At 40.5% G+C, this 18,794-nt stretch overlaps 1 protein-coding gene across 22 annotated transcripts in view; it reads left to right on the plus strand.

The window, feature by feature from the left end:
* The window catches only part of C2CD5 (C2 calcium dependent domain containing 5), a 67,312-nt gene extending 59,695 nt beyond the window's left edge, over positions 1-7,617 (plus strand). For 11 of the 22 annotated variants that reach the window (XM_055807897.1, XM_055807904.1, XM_055807896.1 and 8 more), the window contains 6 exons: positions 140-190; positions 997-1,050; positions 1,238-1,339; positions 2,180-2,370; positions 5,235-5,381; positions 6,129-7,617. In XM_055807897.1, coding sequence (XP_055663872.1) covers positions 140-190; positions 997-1,050; positions 1,238-1,339; positions 2,180-2,370; positions 5,235-5,381; positions 6,129-6,260 — 677 coding nt within the window. In that variant the 3' untranslated portion in view covers positions 6,261-7,617. The remainder of the gene's footprint in view (positions 1-139; positions 191-996; positions 1,051-1,237; positions 1,340-2,179; positions 2,371-5,234; positions 5,382-6,128) is intronic. The other 11 variants (XM_055807907.1, XM_055807900.1, XM_055807905.1 and 8 more) reach the window with 4 other exon arrangements.
* The last annotated feature ends 11,177 nt before the right edge of the window (positions 7,618-18,794 follow it).

An 18,794-nucleotide genomic window follows, 5' to 3' on the forward strand; every position in this document is an offset into this window, starting at 1 on the left:
AGTACTACACTATATATAGAAGTTTTTTTCTCATTTTATTCTAAATGGGTTTTTTATAATAATAATAAGAAGAATGTTGTCTTGTACTATGTGATTCTGCTTATATATTACCTGAACGGAATTCGTTTTGTCTTATTAGAAGTCCCAGAGGGTGCAAGTTCCCATGCAAGTATTCCTGCTGCTCAGAGAGGTGAGTTTACTTAATTTAGCCATATGCCAGAACAGAATGAGCATTCTTGGGATATTGGTATACTCTTTTTGGATGTGCCTTAATCCAGGAAGTGTTTACTAGTTAACTGAGAATGCATGCTCTGGTGTGGCTTAATGGTATCGTAATATTTTTATGTGTTTTTTTTAAATTACAAAAGTCAGATTTGTTGTTATTAACAACAATGTCTCTGTCAGATATATTGATATCACTTTATCTGACAAAAAAATTAGTTCCTCAAGAGAGAGCTTTTTTGCTTGTCTTAATTTGAAGTTAGCATGTCTTCTTTCCATTTCTTCAAGATAATGAAGAAATGGTATTTACAAAACTGTTTTTGGGTTTTTGGTTTGGTTTTTTGTTTGTTTGTTTGTTTTAAGATACGCAAACACCCCTGCAATAATACCAAAAGTCATAGCAGAAACAACTCTATTTCTCATTGTAGTGATAATGGTGGGGGGTATATTGGAGAGGGGAATGCTGGGGGAAGGACAATGTTTTGTAAGGAAAATTCATTTGTGTTTAAAATTGAGGTGTTGTTTCAGCTTGTGACACTTACCCTCATCACCAAAGCTTTTTTTCAGTCTGTAGGTTAGATATTGGTAAAAGATAGTTAGGAAGCTTAAGTTATGATCAGCAGCTCTTCATGAGGAAAAGAATAGCAATGCAAATTAAAATTAAACAAGGCTTAAATAAACTTAAAGAAGCCAGAACTTAATACCTAAAGTGAGATTAAAAAAGAAATTAATCTAGCATAAGTCATTAATGACTGTATTTGCATGTTTTTTCAGTGATGAAGTCCCAGTCAGGCAGTTGGTTCACAGCTGGGACATCACCAGAAATCGGTACACTGGTTTGGACAAGTCCAAACCTATACTGTAACTTTTCCTTTAAACAGACCTGGAAAGGGATGTTTGTTCTCTCTGAGACACAGATAATTGCTTCCTCAAAAGGAGCATTGAGATGAGCAAGAGACATCATCCATATTTTTTTTCTTTGTTTTTTCTTTTGTTTTTCTGTCTGTGTTTTCAGCAACGTCAATTGATTACAGTTCCTTTGCAGACAGATGCAACAGCTGGATAGAGCTCATTAAACTGAAAGCTCAGACCATAAGGCGCGGATCAATTAAGACAAGTAGGCGGCTGTTTCTACCACGTTATGATAATCTGAGACATATCTCTGATTTCCCAGTGGTGAATAGTGGAGTTTCCTGCCCAGCAATAATACTGTAGATCACATGTAGAATGAATACCTGAGTGTGAAAACTGCCGACATTGTTAATGTCTTTGTAAGCTAATACAGGATTTATGAACCAGTGTCATAAAAAGTAACATATAGTATTTCTGTTCACTTAGTAAAAATTAGTTATCAATAAATGTGTACGCCTACTAATTATATAACATACACTGCATGGATGTAGGTGTATGTATGATCTTGGAAAATTTTTGGTGAGAAACAGGAAGCAATCACCAAGGTGACAGTCAAGGCAATGGTCACTAAATTAGCAAGTGGTGAGTTATTTTTCAGTAGTTCTTTGGCCACAGGTCTGACTATCTTGCTTAAATTAGCAGACATTAATATCTGTTTTAATGGAAAATGCTGCACTGGGGAAACACAACAACTTTCACACTTCCTATAATTTGTTCCTCCAGCAGAATACGTATTTCAAAATGTTGGCACTTTTTTCTTTATCTTCACTTTATAACTGATTGTTGTATGTGCAGCTATTCGCCTCAATGTTTTCCTTTGCAGGAATGCCACTCTTCCAAATAAATTCCATTTCAGCTTTTTGTCTCCTTTTTGCATGCATTGCATGATAATTTCCTTTCTCACATGATATGGCTGAGCATCACAGGCAGCTGAATGTTGTCACCAAGCTATTTGGAAACCATAAAGAAGAGTTTTTGTGTTTTGAGAAACAGTGATCGATCTTACATGATAGTTACTTTCTCTTCTTTTTTCCCATCTTTTTAGCTACTTCACTTGATAAAGCAAGTCCATTGTCTGAGGGATACTTACGGCACCGTTCTGTTCCATCGTGCACCAATTCTACTGTCTCAGTTGTTAAGATGACACCTCTTTCTTTTCTACCTGGGGCAAAAATAACCAAATATCTTGGGATAATCAACATGTTTTTTATACGAGAAACCACTTCTTTGCGTGAGGTGAGCAGTGTATCAGGGATTAGCAATTTTTGTTAATTATAATGAAAGGTAAATATCTGAAGAGATTTGAGCTGCAGTATGGTGCAGGAAGGGAACAGAGTTTTTGTCACATCAGGGTAGGTGCTGAATGGGGAGTAAGTTGCCCTGCACTGCTCTTGTCATAGAGCATGTAGAGCTGCTCATGTTTGGCAGCGTTAGGAAGCGGTTACTTAACCATTGTCATTGCTGTTGAATTGGGATATGAGTTCTTAAACAGAGCTACATGGAAAAAAATGGGTCTTTGAGTAACAGTGATAGTTGGGATCATTTGAATCCAAAACTGAGATTAATTTAAATGCTTAAAAAAAAATCCGTTCTTCTCTCATGCAGCAAACTCAGCGATGAAATTTCATAGTATATTTGGATTTTAGAATTCTTTGCTAACACAAGGTTTCCTGTAGCATATATAAGTAATATGCCGATTTTTAATATTGTGTTCTCTGCAGTCTTAGTAACATAGCTCTGTGCGATGAACAAATGTCTGAAAATCATGCCGTAGAGTACATAAGCACACAGCCAACTTAGAGGATGTAGCTAGTGATACTCAATGATCTCCAATCTGGATCTGGAGATTGGATAGTGCTCTGAGCATGCCAAAATGCAAGACATGTTCCCTTTCATTTTCACATCCTTTTGGGAAGCAGCTGCATCTTTCTGCTACAATTTCTGGTCACAGAAATAGATTGTACCTGTTGCCTGGTTTGTTAGTGCTGAAGAGTAGGCTGTTTCTTGCTAATTACATATTGATAAAATCACAGAAGAGATGTTAATAAAAATGATCAGCCTTCATAAAAATGAGTTGTGAGCTCTCCAGAGAAACTTTGATCAGACAGACATCTTATTTGGATCTTGCAAGTTATGTCCCCTTTTAACTTGAGAAATCTATGTAAAAAGGACAGCATTTTCAAAAGGATGTCTATGGTATGACCAGGGAAATGGTTATGTGACGTTTCTGTATTAACTGCAGCTTCTGTAGATACAAATTACATAGCTGATAAGCAAGCTTTGGTGACTGTGATAGCAGATCTCAGCAGAGGTAGGTTGTTGAAGTATTTAATTCAACTCCTCCATGAAGTTGGGACAGTTCTGCAGTTTCTCTGTTACTGTCAGTGTGCTATTTCCAGCTCCCAAGGCAGCTAATTTAAATCTGTTTTGGCTGGAAGGCCAGGCTGGATGGGGCTTTGAGCAACCCGATCTGGTGAAAGATGGCCGTGCCTGTGGCAGCAAGGTTGGACTAGATGATCTTCAAAAGGCCCTTCCGACCCAAACTGTTCTATGATTCTTTGCATAGGCTGAGTCACAAACCAGTTTTAATACTAGTAGCGCTGTATTGCCCTGAGGCTGTAACTGAGTAAAAACAGAGTGGTCACTATATCCAACTTGAGCAATGTGTTTCGGATTCTACAGAAAAATATTGAGCAGCATTTGTGTTTGCATTGCTTCGTTTTGCTTATGGTAGTCTACAGAATATTGAGGCTCTATGAATGCTTTCATAAGATGAAGTATATAGCAGCCACTGTGCTTTAAAAATCAATGATAACTTTTAAGTCCAATTTATTTGTTGCTCTTAGGCTTTGCGGTTTACAGATGGATATTTATAATCTTCTGTTGCCTGTTGTCATCAAATTTTGTATTAGGATTATGATGTTAGAGGAGGGTTTTTTTCCCCATCGGTTGCTGCAACTGTTAAACTGCTTGGACGAAATCAAGATTGCATGAGGAATGACAAACTTGTGTTGAAATTTTGATTTCTGGCTGTAGTTGGCTTCATTCATACTCTCTGCTGGATTAGTGAAGTGATACTTGCCCTTCTGTTTGTTAATTTTCATCCAAGATATGTTTTCGTACGTCTTTATGAGTCTGTTCAGAGTAGGTCATACTTCTTCCAGTAGATATGAGGGCAGCTTCTTCTTCCACCTGCCTCTTTCATTTTCTCCAGTGGCATGCACACACATGGGAATTCTAGTGGTCTTGCTTCCACTTTAATTTTGAAATTTTACAGAGATTTTGAACCAATGGTGAGCTCTGTTTTCATCAGTTTCCTCATTGGTTTTCTGTGGATTTGTATTGTTTTGGTTAGTTGCCTGTTTTTTGTGCATTGGGTTTTTTCTTGCAATGTAGTTACATCCTTTCATAAGGATTACCTGGAAAAAAGCCCCATACTTCATTGTTTTCATTCTCTTCCTTTCACAGCAATTTAAATTATTCAGGTTGACACCAAAGAAGTAAAAATCCCCCACAAGTACCATCAAGTCAAAAAACTTAATGAAATAGGATGGCTAAGAGTTCTTTTAGGCTTCAAGGGGGAAAAAACCCACCTTGGATAGCTTGCTTGTGAAGTCTCAGCTCTGTCCTGTGCTTACTTGATATTTTGAGGGATCATTTCTTTAGTGAACGTTAGAAGTAATGAGTTACTAACATACATGAAGTTGCAGTGACCAAAGGTAATGGCTGCTCCTTACCAGTGATTTCCAGGAAGTCCAAATCACTTGCCTGATGAAAGAAAAAATTAATTATTCAACTGTCACTGGAATAGTAAATGTTTCTGCAAAGGTGTAGGAATGTCTGAAAAGTATGAGTATATGTAATATACTGATTGGAAGGAATACCAGTCACAAATGAATAACCTACTTGTGATTCCTCAAACAGTAAGTTCCATTGGTCTGGTTTTAACTTTGACCCACTAATCAGTGAATAGCTTACAAGTTCTGTACTATTCAGGATTCTCTGAAATGTTCAGCTCATAAAAATGTAAGAAAGGTATTCAGCGTCTTGTAGCTATACCTAACATAAAATGTAATAATTTTTTTTGTGTTCCATTTTAGGAGGGTGGTGTCAGTGGCTTTCTCCATGCTTTTATTGCTGAAGTGTTTGCAATGGTCAGAGCTCATGTTGCAGCTTTAGGGGGGAATGCAGTTGTCTCATACATAATGAAGCAGTGTGTTTTCATGGAGAATCCAAACAAAAATCAGGTAAATAATGATATGAAATAACAGTGCTATTGTGATTAGAATGACACACATGCATATTTTATGTATTTAAAAAACAGCAACCCTGTAGGGCCGTGTCTGTGTAACACTTCTGGATCTCTCATCATAATTCAAATAATTAAATAATTAATTAAATAGTTTGTTTAAAAAAGTGAGGAGTGTTCTTAAATACTTGACAACACAAAAAGTATGAGTATGCTTCATAAATACCCACATGAGTAATAATGCTAAGTTAACTAGAATGAAGTTAAGTTGCAGAAAACAGTTGAACAGTAGTGCCGAACTTTAAATTTAGCTTTTCTGGTGTTGCAGTGTTACGATTTTCATCCTGACTCCATGTAGAAATACCTGGAGTTGCTGGTAAAAAATGCTCCATTTTGGACATAGAGGGACAAAACCTGATTAGTAAAGATGACAAGAGGTATTACAGTCATTTTGATACATGAAACATGTTCAAAACAGTCGTGAAAGCCAGTACAGCTACCCAGATGTTTCATTTGTGGTGGTCTTAGAAGAATCTATGCGTTTGATAGCACACAAGTGAGAGGATATAAAAGAAAATACGGCAGAGATTGCCTCACTGATAAAATCTAGTACTTCGTCCTTCTCCTGATTTCTGACTTTTCTATTGTCTGTGTAGTTGTATGTAGCAAAAATAAGTAAAAATAAAATATGTTATTATTTTATGTTTGGTAACTGTGTATTGTCTTTTTCTTTTTTTTTTCCCAGGCTCAGTGTTTAATAAATGTCAGTGGTGATGCAGTCATCTTTGTACGTGAATCTGATTTAGAAATGTTACCAGTGCAACCTTCTACAGTTGTTTCTCAACCCACAACTTCTGGAGGAGATGTCACAACATGAATGCAGAAAAAGGAAAATAGTGTCTGCCAAATATAAAGATTATTTAAAATGTGGGAATGTTTAGGTTTGCATCTTCAAAATCATTATCTCCTCATAATATTAATAGCCAAAATCCAAGACAATCACTGTACTTTGTCCTTCAATTTTATGTAATAGTCGGGGCAGCATATTGGCAAGTATGCTCTGATTCTGTTACAATTACCCCTGTGAAACCTAGACAGTAGTAGATGAAGCACTGATGTGAGAGTATGGATTGAAATAGTAGGCATCACATGGACCTGTGAAAGTAAACAAAAATTCTGTTGCATTTTTGAGCTGTTCCAACAGGACCAAGATAAGTTGTAATTTAGAACTATTTCTGAGTTTGCATGGTGTATTGGCTGATTCTCAGCTCAGTGTAAAAACTAAAAGAGGGGTCGGGGTGGGTGGGAGGGAAGTAACTGAAAAGCCTGTATTAGCAACCTTTGCTGAAGGAGCAAGGCATCTGTGTGCAGGGTAGGAAAATGTGGGCTAAAGTTTGAACTTCCTAGATCATAGAGTGTGAAGAGGAAGAAGCAGCACCAGAAAGTCACAGTTTGAATTTCTGCACACAAAGAATATTTTTCAGCTGTTTGTGAACTTCTGATTTTTTATTTTTTATTTAAACTATTACTATACAGTATATGTTTTGGGTGGGTGTTTCATGGTTTTGTTTGGTTTTGTTTTTAAAAAGGTGCCAGACCATGATGCTGTGTTCCTAGTCATCCCCATGGTTAAAAAAAACCCAAAAAGTTCCAAAGTGTGTTTGGTGCTATTATAAGATGTTCACTTCAATATTGACCAAACAGATTTTTTTCTTTTTAATCTAAGATTCTGTAAAAGAATTGTCCTGAGGCTCATTTTGTCTTGCCAGTATGACATAAACAGTCCTCCAGAAGTCAGTTTACAGAGGCATACTACAGCCTTTTTCCATTTAACAAGTTGGAAATGGGTGGCTAGTTGGAGACTGATGTATGTTTGTGATGCTGATTTCTGCAGGTTGGTTTTGGTGGTGTTGTGTTTTGGGTTTTTGCCTGCCAGTAGTACTGTACCTGGGAAATGAGGATACTGCGAAGAAAAAAAATGTGTCATTTCCATTAAATATCTGAAAGGTGGTGATATTTTAATGTAAAAAATGCAGACTTTGATTTGAAGATGCATTCTTACTTAATTCTGACAATACCATACATGGAACTTGAACAGATGTGTAAACTTGAATGTAAATATTTTGCTTAGTGTTGAAATTCAGCAATGGCATGATTATTTGTTAAAACTAATTATTTCATTGTAAATGAGCATGAAAATCATTCTTGCACAATAAATGTCTTTATAAAATTTATTGCCTTTTTATATGTGTAAAAGTTAAATGTGTACACTGGATATGTATTAAAGATGTCCCACCCCCATTCTCCTCAGAGGAACATTTTTTGTATAGAGTGTTAAAACCTGATTATTTAAAAATTGGAGAGTTAATTATATTTATAGTGTTTGAATTAGGTGCTTACCAGAACACTTTACTCATACCGTTAATTGTATTTCTAAATTCTGTAGCTGTTGCAACTAAAGCTGCCATAAATTAAGTTGCCTGTAAACAGTTGCAGCTCTCTTGATTATTTTGCAAGGCAAGTCTTGTTCCTTTTGAAGCTGATGAGAGAATATTAATAACTTCAGAAGCTCTTGGATCTGGCACAAGAAGTTGTTTTCAGCATAAGTATTCATCATGAAAATATTCTCTGAAGTAGCGCATTACAGTGACAGTTCTTGGGGGTTTTTTTGTTAGTTTTGGGGTTTTTTTTGGTAGCTTCTGTGGAAGTAGTAATGCCATCTTTTCATTTCTAGCTGTTTAAAAGGTCACAATTTCTTCTAGTGTGTTTCATTAGACATAGAAGAGGAGATTTGTATCTAGAAATTTTAATTCTTCTCTAATTATTATTCCAAAAATGACAGACTTTTTTTTTTTTAAACTGTTACTAATTGAGATTTAACTTTTCTTAATTGGTCCAGCTGGATACTTTTAACCTGTAAATGTTGTACACTTAATTGCTTTGATTGTTTTCTTTCCACTGTAAAAAGCATGTGCAGATCCCTTGTCATTTGGAACACTAGACCTCATACGTTTCACAGATGCAAAAACTGGACCATATAAACATAAGATGAACTTCAGTGAATTATTGGAGTATGTAAGGAAAGGAAAACTGAAACATGAGTTAAAAATTTGAAGTCATTAGTGCACAAAACACCTTTGAGGAGCTGTGTGCTTACAACTTAAGATGATTTATGTTCCTTGCTGAGTTCAGAATGGCTGAAAATCATACAAGGGTACTTTGCTAGTTAATGACTTTTAGCTGTTTAATCATGACATAGTAACATACAGTTTTGATTGTGTGAGAATCATCAAAGTTTCTGCTGAAATGGGCACAGTTAACGCTGGATACCCTGCTCGTTACTCAAATGGGGGTTCCGAATATGGGGAGGCAGACGGTACCATCTGAGATACTTGTGGCTCAAACAAACATTGCTTTGTCAGGAATTTACTCTGAGAATAGCTGTTTGGGGCTAGGAGCTAACGCAATCTGCTTGTACTGGTTTCAGCTGGGATTGAGCTAATTCTTCACAGCAGCCGGTATGGTGCTGTGTTTTGGATTTGTGACCGTGCTGTGGTTGTTAACACTGGGAGGTTTTTGGCTAATACTGAGGGGTGCTTGTTCAGTGTCAAGGCTTTCTGTTGATTATGCTGCCCCCACCCCAGTGAGCGCACTGAGGATGGACGAGAGGGTGGAAAAAGCAGCCAGGACAGCTGGCCTGGTCACCACAGGGGACACTCCACACCATACAACACCGTGCTCAGCAGTAAACCCAGGGAATGGTTTGCCAGGGCTGCTGGGGGACTGACTGGCACTGGTCGGCTGGTGGTGAGCAATTGCTTTTTGCATCACTTGTTTTAGTTTTGCTTTGTCTGTCTTCTCTTACTGAACTGTCTTACCTCAGCCCCCTGAGCTTTCTCTCGCCCTTCTGGTTCTCCTCCCCATCCTGCTGGGAGGGAAGGAACAAGCCAGCAGCGCGGTGGTGGGTGACTGCCTACCAGGGTTAACCCGCAGCATTGCTGTGTAGGAAAGTGGCAGTAGCCCTGCTCCTGCCGGCCGCCCTCAGAGGGGCCGCTAAAGCTTGGGTTGGAAACCTTCACATCAATATTGTGAACAAACCAGGTTGGTACCGCCCTTCGTTAGAAAGGAGTGACAGCATGTGATGTAAAAGAGCACTTCTCCGGGCGCTGCTTTGCTTGTGGCAGTGAAGATAGGGCTGTGTCAGGCCTTCAGGTAATGGGGGCAGGGTTCAGAGCCCGGACGCTGCCCCTTCCTCTGGAGAACAGCAGCAGGCTAAGGAAGAGCATCTGCAGGGGAGCTGATTCTCTCCACAGCTTCTGTCACCATTGCTATTTTAAGAGATCCGTAGCGCTTGCAAAGCCAGCTCGGGCTTGAAGGTGGCCAAGAATTGGGAGAGAGATGTTGGCTTCATGTTAGAGTCCCAACCAGCTCAGTGTTTTAGGAACGGATCTTCTGGAATAACATCCCACTCTTACTCTTTTTTTTTTTCTTTCTTTTGTTCAACTTGGAGCATGTTTTCAGAGCTGGTTGAAAAGTCCTTAGCTTGCATTCTTTTTTCCTTGTTAACCTTCTAGTTTTGTGACCTCGCATAGGCACATGTGAAAGGTGCTAAGTGAGAGTAGATATCCTCTAGTGAATGGTGTGAGGTTAACTGTGGCTTCCCTCTCCCCCACGTGGAATGAAATGTGTTTTTCTTGGTGTTTAGTTGAAATTAGAATTTCCTTGTGAATGACACCTGAGGTTCAGGTTGATTCTTGTCAGACGGAAAGGCAGCCCTGCACCTGTCTCGCTAGAGCCTTCCTGAGAGGCAGGTGTGTGAAAATGGAAGCAAGGCAGTTGCAGGGAATTCCAGACAGTTGCAAAGAGCGAGATGTCAGTGAGTGCGAAGTTTTTGGAGAACTTGCAGTTCCCTTTTAGTGGTCAGATGATGGACAGAAGCTTTGATGACTGATCTGAGTGAGTAACAGAGTTTTCTTGGCAAGCGTGTCACGAACGACTGTGCTGCCACAGCATCTGCGGGTCTTCTGTCGAGCCTCGGGCTGCGTGGCGAGAAAAGTTTTCTTGCTATGCACAATATATTTGTAGTTTTGGTAGGTAGGAGAAGGCTCAGCTTTCACTCTACAAAGCAGAAATGAAGCAAAACAGGGTGAAGTGACTCGCCCTGCCAGCAGAAGAGTACCAGGCCCTAGGAGCACTGACAGGTCTTACAGTGCCGCCCCGGCCGGGGCTGTCCCAGGTGCCGAGGCCACTGCAGCAGGGCTGGTCTCCAGGTGCCCTCAGCCCGGCCCTGCCCGGCCGTGGGTGCCACTGAGCTGGGGCTGCCCCAGTGCCCCCAGCCGCCGGCTCCCTGCCCACCACCTCGGGGGCCACCAGCGCTCCGGGGGGCCTGGGCAGCAGCGTGACGTAGGGCCAAGAACTGGGCTTCAAGATGCAGCCTGACACGGCAGCTTAATTATTGAAACAATATTAATTTTTAAACTTGCGTAACTTATATTAGTTGTGACAAATCTGACACGCTGAATGTTTCCAGTGGCGGGAAAGATTCCGTGTTTCTAGGGCTCTTCCTTCCACACGCAGATGGCTTTCTTCCCTGGCTTTCAACAACTTGGCTGTGTAAACCCCACCTGGAACGATAGCAAGCCAGGCTGCTGCAGGTAGCACTCTTCGCTGACATTCCTGAGTGTTTCACCGAACCAGTCGGTGCCATTTCTCCAGTTCACAGCTGGGGTGACAAGGAGGTGTGAAGCAATGTGCCGAGGCCATGCTGGGCGCTGGCGGCGGCAGCAGGCAGGTCTCGCTCCAGGCATCAAACCACCGTGCTTGTGAGTGTGGTGTGACAAATGACAACTGGCCAAATGAGAAATACATTATGAGAAGCTTTGAGTGATTAATGGCTTCGGTGGGTTAACTGTAGATTTGTTTGACATCAAACAGCCACTCTGTGAAAAATACTAACAGTGTGCCATTAATTTGTCTGCAGCTCATTCTACTAAAAACTTGCATGGCCAACTGTCCTCAAATACCTGCTGTAGAGTGAGTCTAATGCAGAACGTGTGGGGGTTTTTTTAAGTGGTAACAATTAGTTGCTATCATGATCAGTTTGCTTCCTTTGAAGTCCTCACGTGAGATTTTTTTTTTGACAACATTTAACAGCAAAGTTCAAGCCCAGTCAATGCAACATGAGTATAAAAGCTATAGCACAATATAGACCTTTTAAGGAAATATGGGAGACCTTCCTATGGTGGTGGAACAGAAGGACGTAAGGTTTGTGCAAAATGATTGTGGCAACTGAGCAAGCACAAAAGAAGCTGCACATACTATTTCTAGCATAGCCATGCAGAAGGAAGTGCCAGGTTCCTGCTTTCCTTGGTTCCAGTACAAGGCTTCATGTTTTGCTGTAGCATTTCCTTAGCCCTGTGCCAGGTGGCCCACCACCTTTTTTGCTGCTTTGCTGCAGGTGTCTCTGCAGTGAAGAGTGGGGTACATGGGTTTGCCAGCTCGCTTTGCTTAGAAGTTTGTTCAAAATCAAAGGTGTCACATTTTTCTGTAGGAGCTTCAAGGAAATCAGAGTAAATAATTCATGAGAAATAACATATCAGGGAAGTTAAAAGATGGTATTTAAAATAGAGAACAGTTTGAGTGTTGTTCTTCCTTTGTGGAGTAATTGTCCATAGAATGTAATCACACAGGAGCAATTTTTGTACTATCTTGTGATGCTGCTTGAGGAGGAAAAAAATATGTACACTCCAATGACAACCAAAGATATTTTTGGCTGGCTAGACACAGATTTAATTCATGTGATTTGCTTGAATGGTATAATTACGATATTAATTTTCATCATGTTGCCTAAATACAAATGCAAGTGCCAGAAACAGAAGACTGAATTGGCAACCAATGAAATACAAACATATTGTTGCTGTGGGAATCCTTACCTAAAGATGCAAACACATTCATCTGACTTTACGTGGTTTTAATTGTTAAGAAAATCTAACTAACATTTGAAGACTACGCAGCAGTTGTGTCAAGGGGCACAAGTGGATGGCTTGCAGAGCAACCGAGACAAAGTATGAAAGCCAGATTACAAAATTTAAGGAAGACGTTGCAAATTAAACACCAGTCTGATATAGAGATAACACAGAAACCAATAAAATAGTGAGTCACTGATATCATGGTATTTACTTTATTTTTGAAATGTTTGAACTTATGCTTGGGTTAATTCCTATCATATTAGAAAATTAAATGAATAGGTTATTATACTTTTTTACTGTGCCTGAGTGCTCCTAAGTTAGCAGGCAGGAGAAATAAAACCTTAACAGACACATTGAAAATCAATTTAAACTCTATAAGCTCCTAATTCCACACACCCCGCGCGCACACACACACACACTGCCCTCTAAGATAAGTTTCATTTCCTTACAAAATTAGGTAATGCAGAATTTAGTCTACAAGTTCCTTGTTTCATGAGAGGAGCTGATGGGTGGTCAGTTCAGAAATGTTTTGCTGAGTTTTCCTGGTTTAGTGTACTCTTTCTGTGGTTTTATGATGATATTTCAGAGCTAGTATGAATCATTTGAGTTGTGAGTAATTAATCCCTCTGTAAAACTGACTTCTAAGGATGTCTCGTGTTGAATAATCATAAAATGAATCACTGAAATTAGATGCATTGGGAATATTTTGAATCGATCATCCAAAAATGTGGAGTCACTGTTTGAGCAGATAATGACTCAAACCCCAAGTGTATCTGCTCTTGTGATCTGTGTCATGGAGGAAAATAGACAATATTTGAATTAATCTAGATGGCACCTAAGGCAGGACAGCAAAGACTAGAGTTAAATCAGAGGACCAAAATTTTGCTCTTATCTGTGCTCCCAACTTAGGAATCATAAAGCCTCTAACCCCAATAGATAGATGTGGTTGTTGGTGCACTCCAACTCCTTCTCTGGGCTGTTTTACAACCCCTGGAGCTGCTGACTAGCCCTCCACACCTTGAGTAACAGGTTGGGCTGCTAAGAACTCCTTGATCGTACCAGTAACTCTTACTCAGCTAAGACAGAGAATGGCACTGTCTGTACTGGAACTCCCATTGACTGGCTGAAGCCAGGAACAAGAATGGAGACAATTCCGTGATAACTCTGGAACACTTCTGCCTGGATTGTAGCCTGAGTGGTAATCCGAGTAGAACAATACCATTTATTTTTTTTTTAATTTTTGGAAAATTGCCAACTCAGGTTGCAGCCATGATGGAAATTTACTGATGACTAAAGCCAATCACCTCACAGCCTTATAAACAGCAGTCCTAAAGTGATACCCTCTTGAGCTCTCCTGGACCACAGCGGGCTGCAACCAGAGTCTCCTTCTGAGCAGGATGTTGCTCAGAGCTTGTAAAGCACCAAGTCTGCAATACTAGGGGGAGCACTGCAGAAAGCCTATGATGGGGCCTGGGCTGACACCTCTGCTCCTCAAGGCTCAACTCTGTGCTCATTGAGGAATGCAAAAGGCATGAGGCATGAGTATTTCATTGAACTTGAGGGGGACTGGTAAAAGGTATACCTTTGTTATAATATATATTGCAAGCTTGAAGTAGTTAGGTTATCTTTGTGATTTAAACAAATTTTATTGATTTGCTTTGCTGCTGGAATCCTATGGATAATCTTGAATTGCGAACAAATTCTCTGTCCTTCCCCTTTAGATACAAGCCATTCTCCAAGTCTGAGACTAAAAGTGATCCTAACTGTACCTAAACTCTATGAAAGTTTAGAAGGCAAGGGGATCTCTCTTCTGAACCTCGTGACTTAACGGTAGAATTCCCCTCACTCTTTGTATTTCTCTGGATCTAATCCATTGTCCAAGTCTAGACTACGACTAGATCCAGCTGCACCTAAGCTCTGTGTGAGTTTATAAAGCAAGGGTGTTGTCCTGGTTTTGGCTGGGATAGAGTTAATTTTCTTACTAGGAGCTGGCACAGTACTGTGTTTTGGTTTTGGTGTGAGAACAATGTTGATATCACAGGATGTTTTTAGTTGTTGCTGGGGAATGTTTTTATTGAGTCAAGGACTCGTTAGTTTCTCAGGCCTTGATGGCTGAAGGGTTGGAGGGGCACGAGAAACTGGGAGGGGACACAGCCAGGAGAGCTGACCCAAGTAGCCAAAGAGGTGTTCTCTACCATGGGATGTCATGCCTATGTATAAACTGGGGGGGGGAGGTTGGATGGGGCTGCCAGTCACTGGTCTGGAACTGGCTGAGCATCGGTCGGTGAGTGCTGAGAAGTTGTGTTGTGCATCACTTGGTTTCTCTTCTCCCTTCCCTTTGGATTTCACACCTCTTTCCCCTCCCTCCTTTTAATTATAGCTGCTGTTGTTGTTGTTATTATTATTATTATATTATCATTATTATTGATCTTTCACTTTTATTTCAATTATTAAATTGTTCTTATCTCAATCCTTGAGTTTTACATTCCTTTCCAATTCTCCTCCCTATCCATCTGGGTGAGGGAGGAGTGAGCAAACAGCTGTGCGGCACTTAATTACTGGCTGGGGTTAAACCATGACAGGGGTTTATTCCAAGCCTTGTGACTCAGTGGAATGGTCTCCCTTATTCTTTACCCTACTTTCTACATCTGTCCCATTAGACATAAACTGTTGACCAAATCAGAGACTAAGATTGGATCTAGCCATACCCAAACTTGGTGAGTTTAGAAAGCAAGAGGGTCCACGCCAAGCCTCGTGGGTCAAGAGATCTCCTTTACCCTCTTACACCTTTGATCTTTATAAACTATTTCTGTCTTGATGCTGACTTGACTTCAGCTTTCATTTACTTGTGTGCATTTACTTCATGTAATAATTAATAGAGTGAACCCTGCTGTTGAATCTTGCGCAGTTGCATTTCCACAAATTCATATTAAACCTATTTCACTCAAACTGGTCATAATTCTTTAAGCAACTTGAACTAAACCACTCTTTCTGTGACACAGAGCATGCTTTGTTACATCAGTTCCCTGCTGATGAAAAGTGTTACCTTGCAGGTGTCCTTAGCTGTTATGCACTCATTTCCTCTGCAGCCTCCAACAACTAACTTATCTTTGTAAAACTACAAACAAAACTCCCAGATTTCCCTCTGAGGAATTACCTGCTTATTCAGCGTTTATGGATTTTGAAAATCTGCAGAAGAAAAAAAATGCAAACTTTGCAAGATGTTTGACATTTATAATTATTGTAACTGCAAAACACAGCACATTATTTGTTCCAATAATAGGTCTCAGCAGCAATAAAGTGTATGCCTCTCCTCCACGTTTCAGTTGTGGGAAGTATTTTGACAGTTGGATCCACAGTGTGTAACTACATGTGGGCAGAGTTGTGTTTTCTTTTTGCTGCTGAAGAGAGGCTTTCAAGTTTCCCACAAATCTCGGGTGTATGAGCACATTTTTGTACTAGAAAACCTTCCTTACACTCTGTTGTGTTAAAGGGGATGGAGTAATGTAGCAGGAGATACACATACCCACCCCCCCACCCCCCCACCCTGCCTTCCAACTCTCCTCACCGAGGTGGGACATTAGGTGCGGCTAGGGTTAAATTCTAGGTGATGTCCAATATGTATATTAAGCGTCTGGATACGCTGATAGCAGTCTGCGCTGCCAGTCCAGTCGTGCTCATGAACTAGCACAGCCCCACTCTAGGATATGGTCGCGGTCAATGAGAAACTGTGACGACCAGCTACTACTAGCTATTAATAAAATTGCAGTTTTATTAGCAACAGATATACAGGTTCTTGGATTGCCGGTGATAGTGACTGTCTGCAAAAAGGCACATGCAAATAAAATGTTATCAAGTATAGAAAGCGCAGAAGAGTTACAAACAATACAGCCTGGCTACAAATATTAAAAAGGAACTCTCTAGACAGATTTCTAAGTCTCTGGAAGCAGCACCTAGTTTCAGTCTCACCCAAGGCGTCCCAAGGTGGGGAGAAGCAAGGCTTAGCCTGTTGGCCAGTCCCAGGAGTCTGTCTCGTTGGTATCTTCCCTTCACTTGTTCTCAGTGGTGTCTTCCCCACTTGTCCCCCCACTCATTCACTTTTTATACTTCTCTTTACTCTCAGGTGGAGCTTGAGTGACTCTAGCCATACATTCCTTTATTATGATTGGTGCAAAGTTCTCTCGCTTTCATTTAAAGATACAGGTCATTGTAAATTTACTGCCCATGCTCCCAGAGCGGGGGATTCACTCTCTTCGAGGGGGGCATTTGAGTATGAGGTCATGATCTCCCACTGCCACAATTATTTTACCCTAGCATCCTTGAGTTTTATCTCTTCAGCAGTTTGTTTTCTTTTAGCAGTTAGCATGCCCCTGTTAGAAAGCTTATCTCTTCTTTCAAGTGCTGAGGGGGCCTAGTTCCTGACCTTCTCTCACAGATAACGAGCCTCTTGCTTGGTCTTCACCACAAATTGTTAGCCCAGCAGCAGACATTTTCTCATGTGTTTGACAGCCGCTATGAGGCTTACCGGCTGTCTGGTACCACCACGCTCCCAGCCCTGCAGGGAGCACAGCACAGCCTGGCCACCGTGTCTCCACTCCGCTCCACTCTCCACTGCTCCTCTGGGATAGCAGGTGTGTGGCTTAGGGAACTGTGGTGGTATAGATTCTGTGTATGCCACCGTCCTGAAGGCAATAGCTGTATTTTACCCTAAAAAGCTTTCTGTAACACTATGCTTCTATTAGGACCCAATTTTTCTCTACTTCCCCTCCTCAGGGTGATTTTCCCACACACTCTCCTTCCCTTCGGAGGGAAGGAGGTTGTTGATATCCAGATTTGTACTCAGTAATATCGTCCTCTGGAAATGCTTCCTCTGCTCTTAGTGGGACACTGCAATGTCAAATACAGCTTACTGTCACAAAGCTGCAGCAGCTGGGACTGTAAGATAAAATTCCCTTCTAAGCCTCAAGCCAGCACGCAGCTTGCACACCCCTTGAATCGCTCAGGCCCCTTTGGAGGCTCGCAGCTCAGCCACTGAGCTTGTCTCAGGCGTTACCAAGGACAGGTTTCATCCATTTCTGGCATTAGCTGCTATAAATCATGACCACTGGAACAAGGAGAGCAACCTATCAACTGATAACGTTGCAATAAAACCTCTCTGACATACCTTCTTCTCTTGTTCGGGAACAGAGAGTAGGTCATGATCTGCACTGACATCCAGCACAGGCACCATCAAAACCAACTCCAAACCACCACCGCAGGAGCTGTGACAGCTCCTGTTGGTGCTCATGACCTAGAAACAGAAGTCAAACCTAAACCCAGTTCAGACCTAGAAGAAGCTGAAGGAAAGTATCCAAAGAATTCAGCAGCAGCTTAGAGAAATCCACCCTCAAGAAATCTTGCAAACCGCAGAAGTTTCTTTGTTTTGACTCTCTGTTTACTTGGAATCACAGGGTGCTTCACTTTTATGCTCCTCAGAGTACAGGCAGCTACTGTTCAAGGATTCATAGATAATGTTATAATTTCCATTCCCTTCTCTGAAAAGGGGCGATTCTAGAAAAAGAGATCCACTTTCCCCCCCACCCCAGTTTGCGGTTAGAGTAACTATAAATAATAGCTTTCACTGCAGTTTAGAGATCCTCGTGTCCTAACATCAAGTAGCTTGGTGGTTTCATGTGGTCTGGTTAAGTGGCCTACATTTCAAAGCTTTTCCAAACACTGCTGTGTTGGGAAGATCATGAGCTTAGACTTCCCCATAGTGGTTGAGCAATTGTGTTTTCCCTGCTGCAACTGAAAAAGGAGGAGAAGAGGGAAAATGGAATTTCAGTTAACTTTGTTAGTCAACTTCATCTTTTTGTTTATTTTTCTAAGCTACTTACGGTAGTTATTAATATGCAGACCTTATGGGTACTCACTTCTGAGTACTCATATACTAACTCACTCACAGGCTGAGTATAGCAGTCAAGGGAAAGAGTCACTCTTCATTTGTGGAATGGATTTTATGTGCCATTTCACAATATATATTTTTCCAAAGTTTTTCAGGGTTATCAGGTCTGTTTTAATCTTAATGTCTGCAAAAGACATCATATTATGCAGGTAAGGACTTAATTTATTTTAATAATTGATTTTTGAATGACACTCGGTAATGTGTTATCTGAATTGCTTGGTATTCAGGCTGTATTTTTTACAGGCCAGCCTATGTTTTGGCCCTTCCAGTTCAGCAGAGATTATGTCAATGATGGTATAACTGCGCTTGTCAACTTGGTGTAAGGGAACACATTAACACATGGCTGCTTAATTGCATGGTAAAGATTTTGTTCTGTGCTTCATTTCTGGTATAGGAGCAATTTGTTGTTATTCTTTCTGAGCCAAAATAAATATTCTTTTTGCAACAATGTTAAAATATAAGTTAAACTGTTTGATGTTGTATTTCCCACAAAGCAAAC

The sequence above is a fragment of the Falco peregrinus genome, chromosome 6 (assembly GCF_023634155.1).
Source record: "Falco peregrinus isolate bFalPer1 chromosome 6, bFalPer1.pri, whole genome shotgun sequence".
NCBI lineage: Eukaryota > Metazoa > Chordata > Aves > Falconiformes > Falconidae > Falco > Falco peregrinus.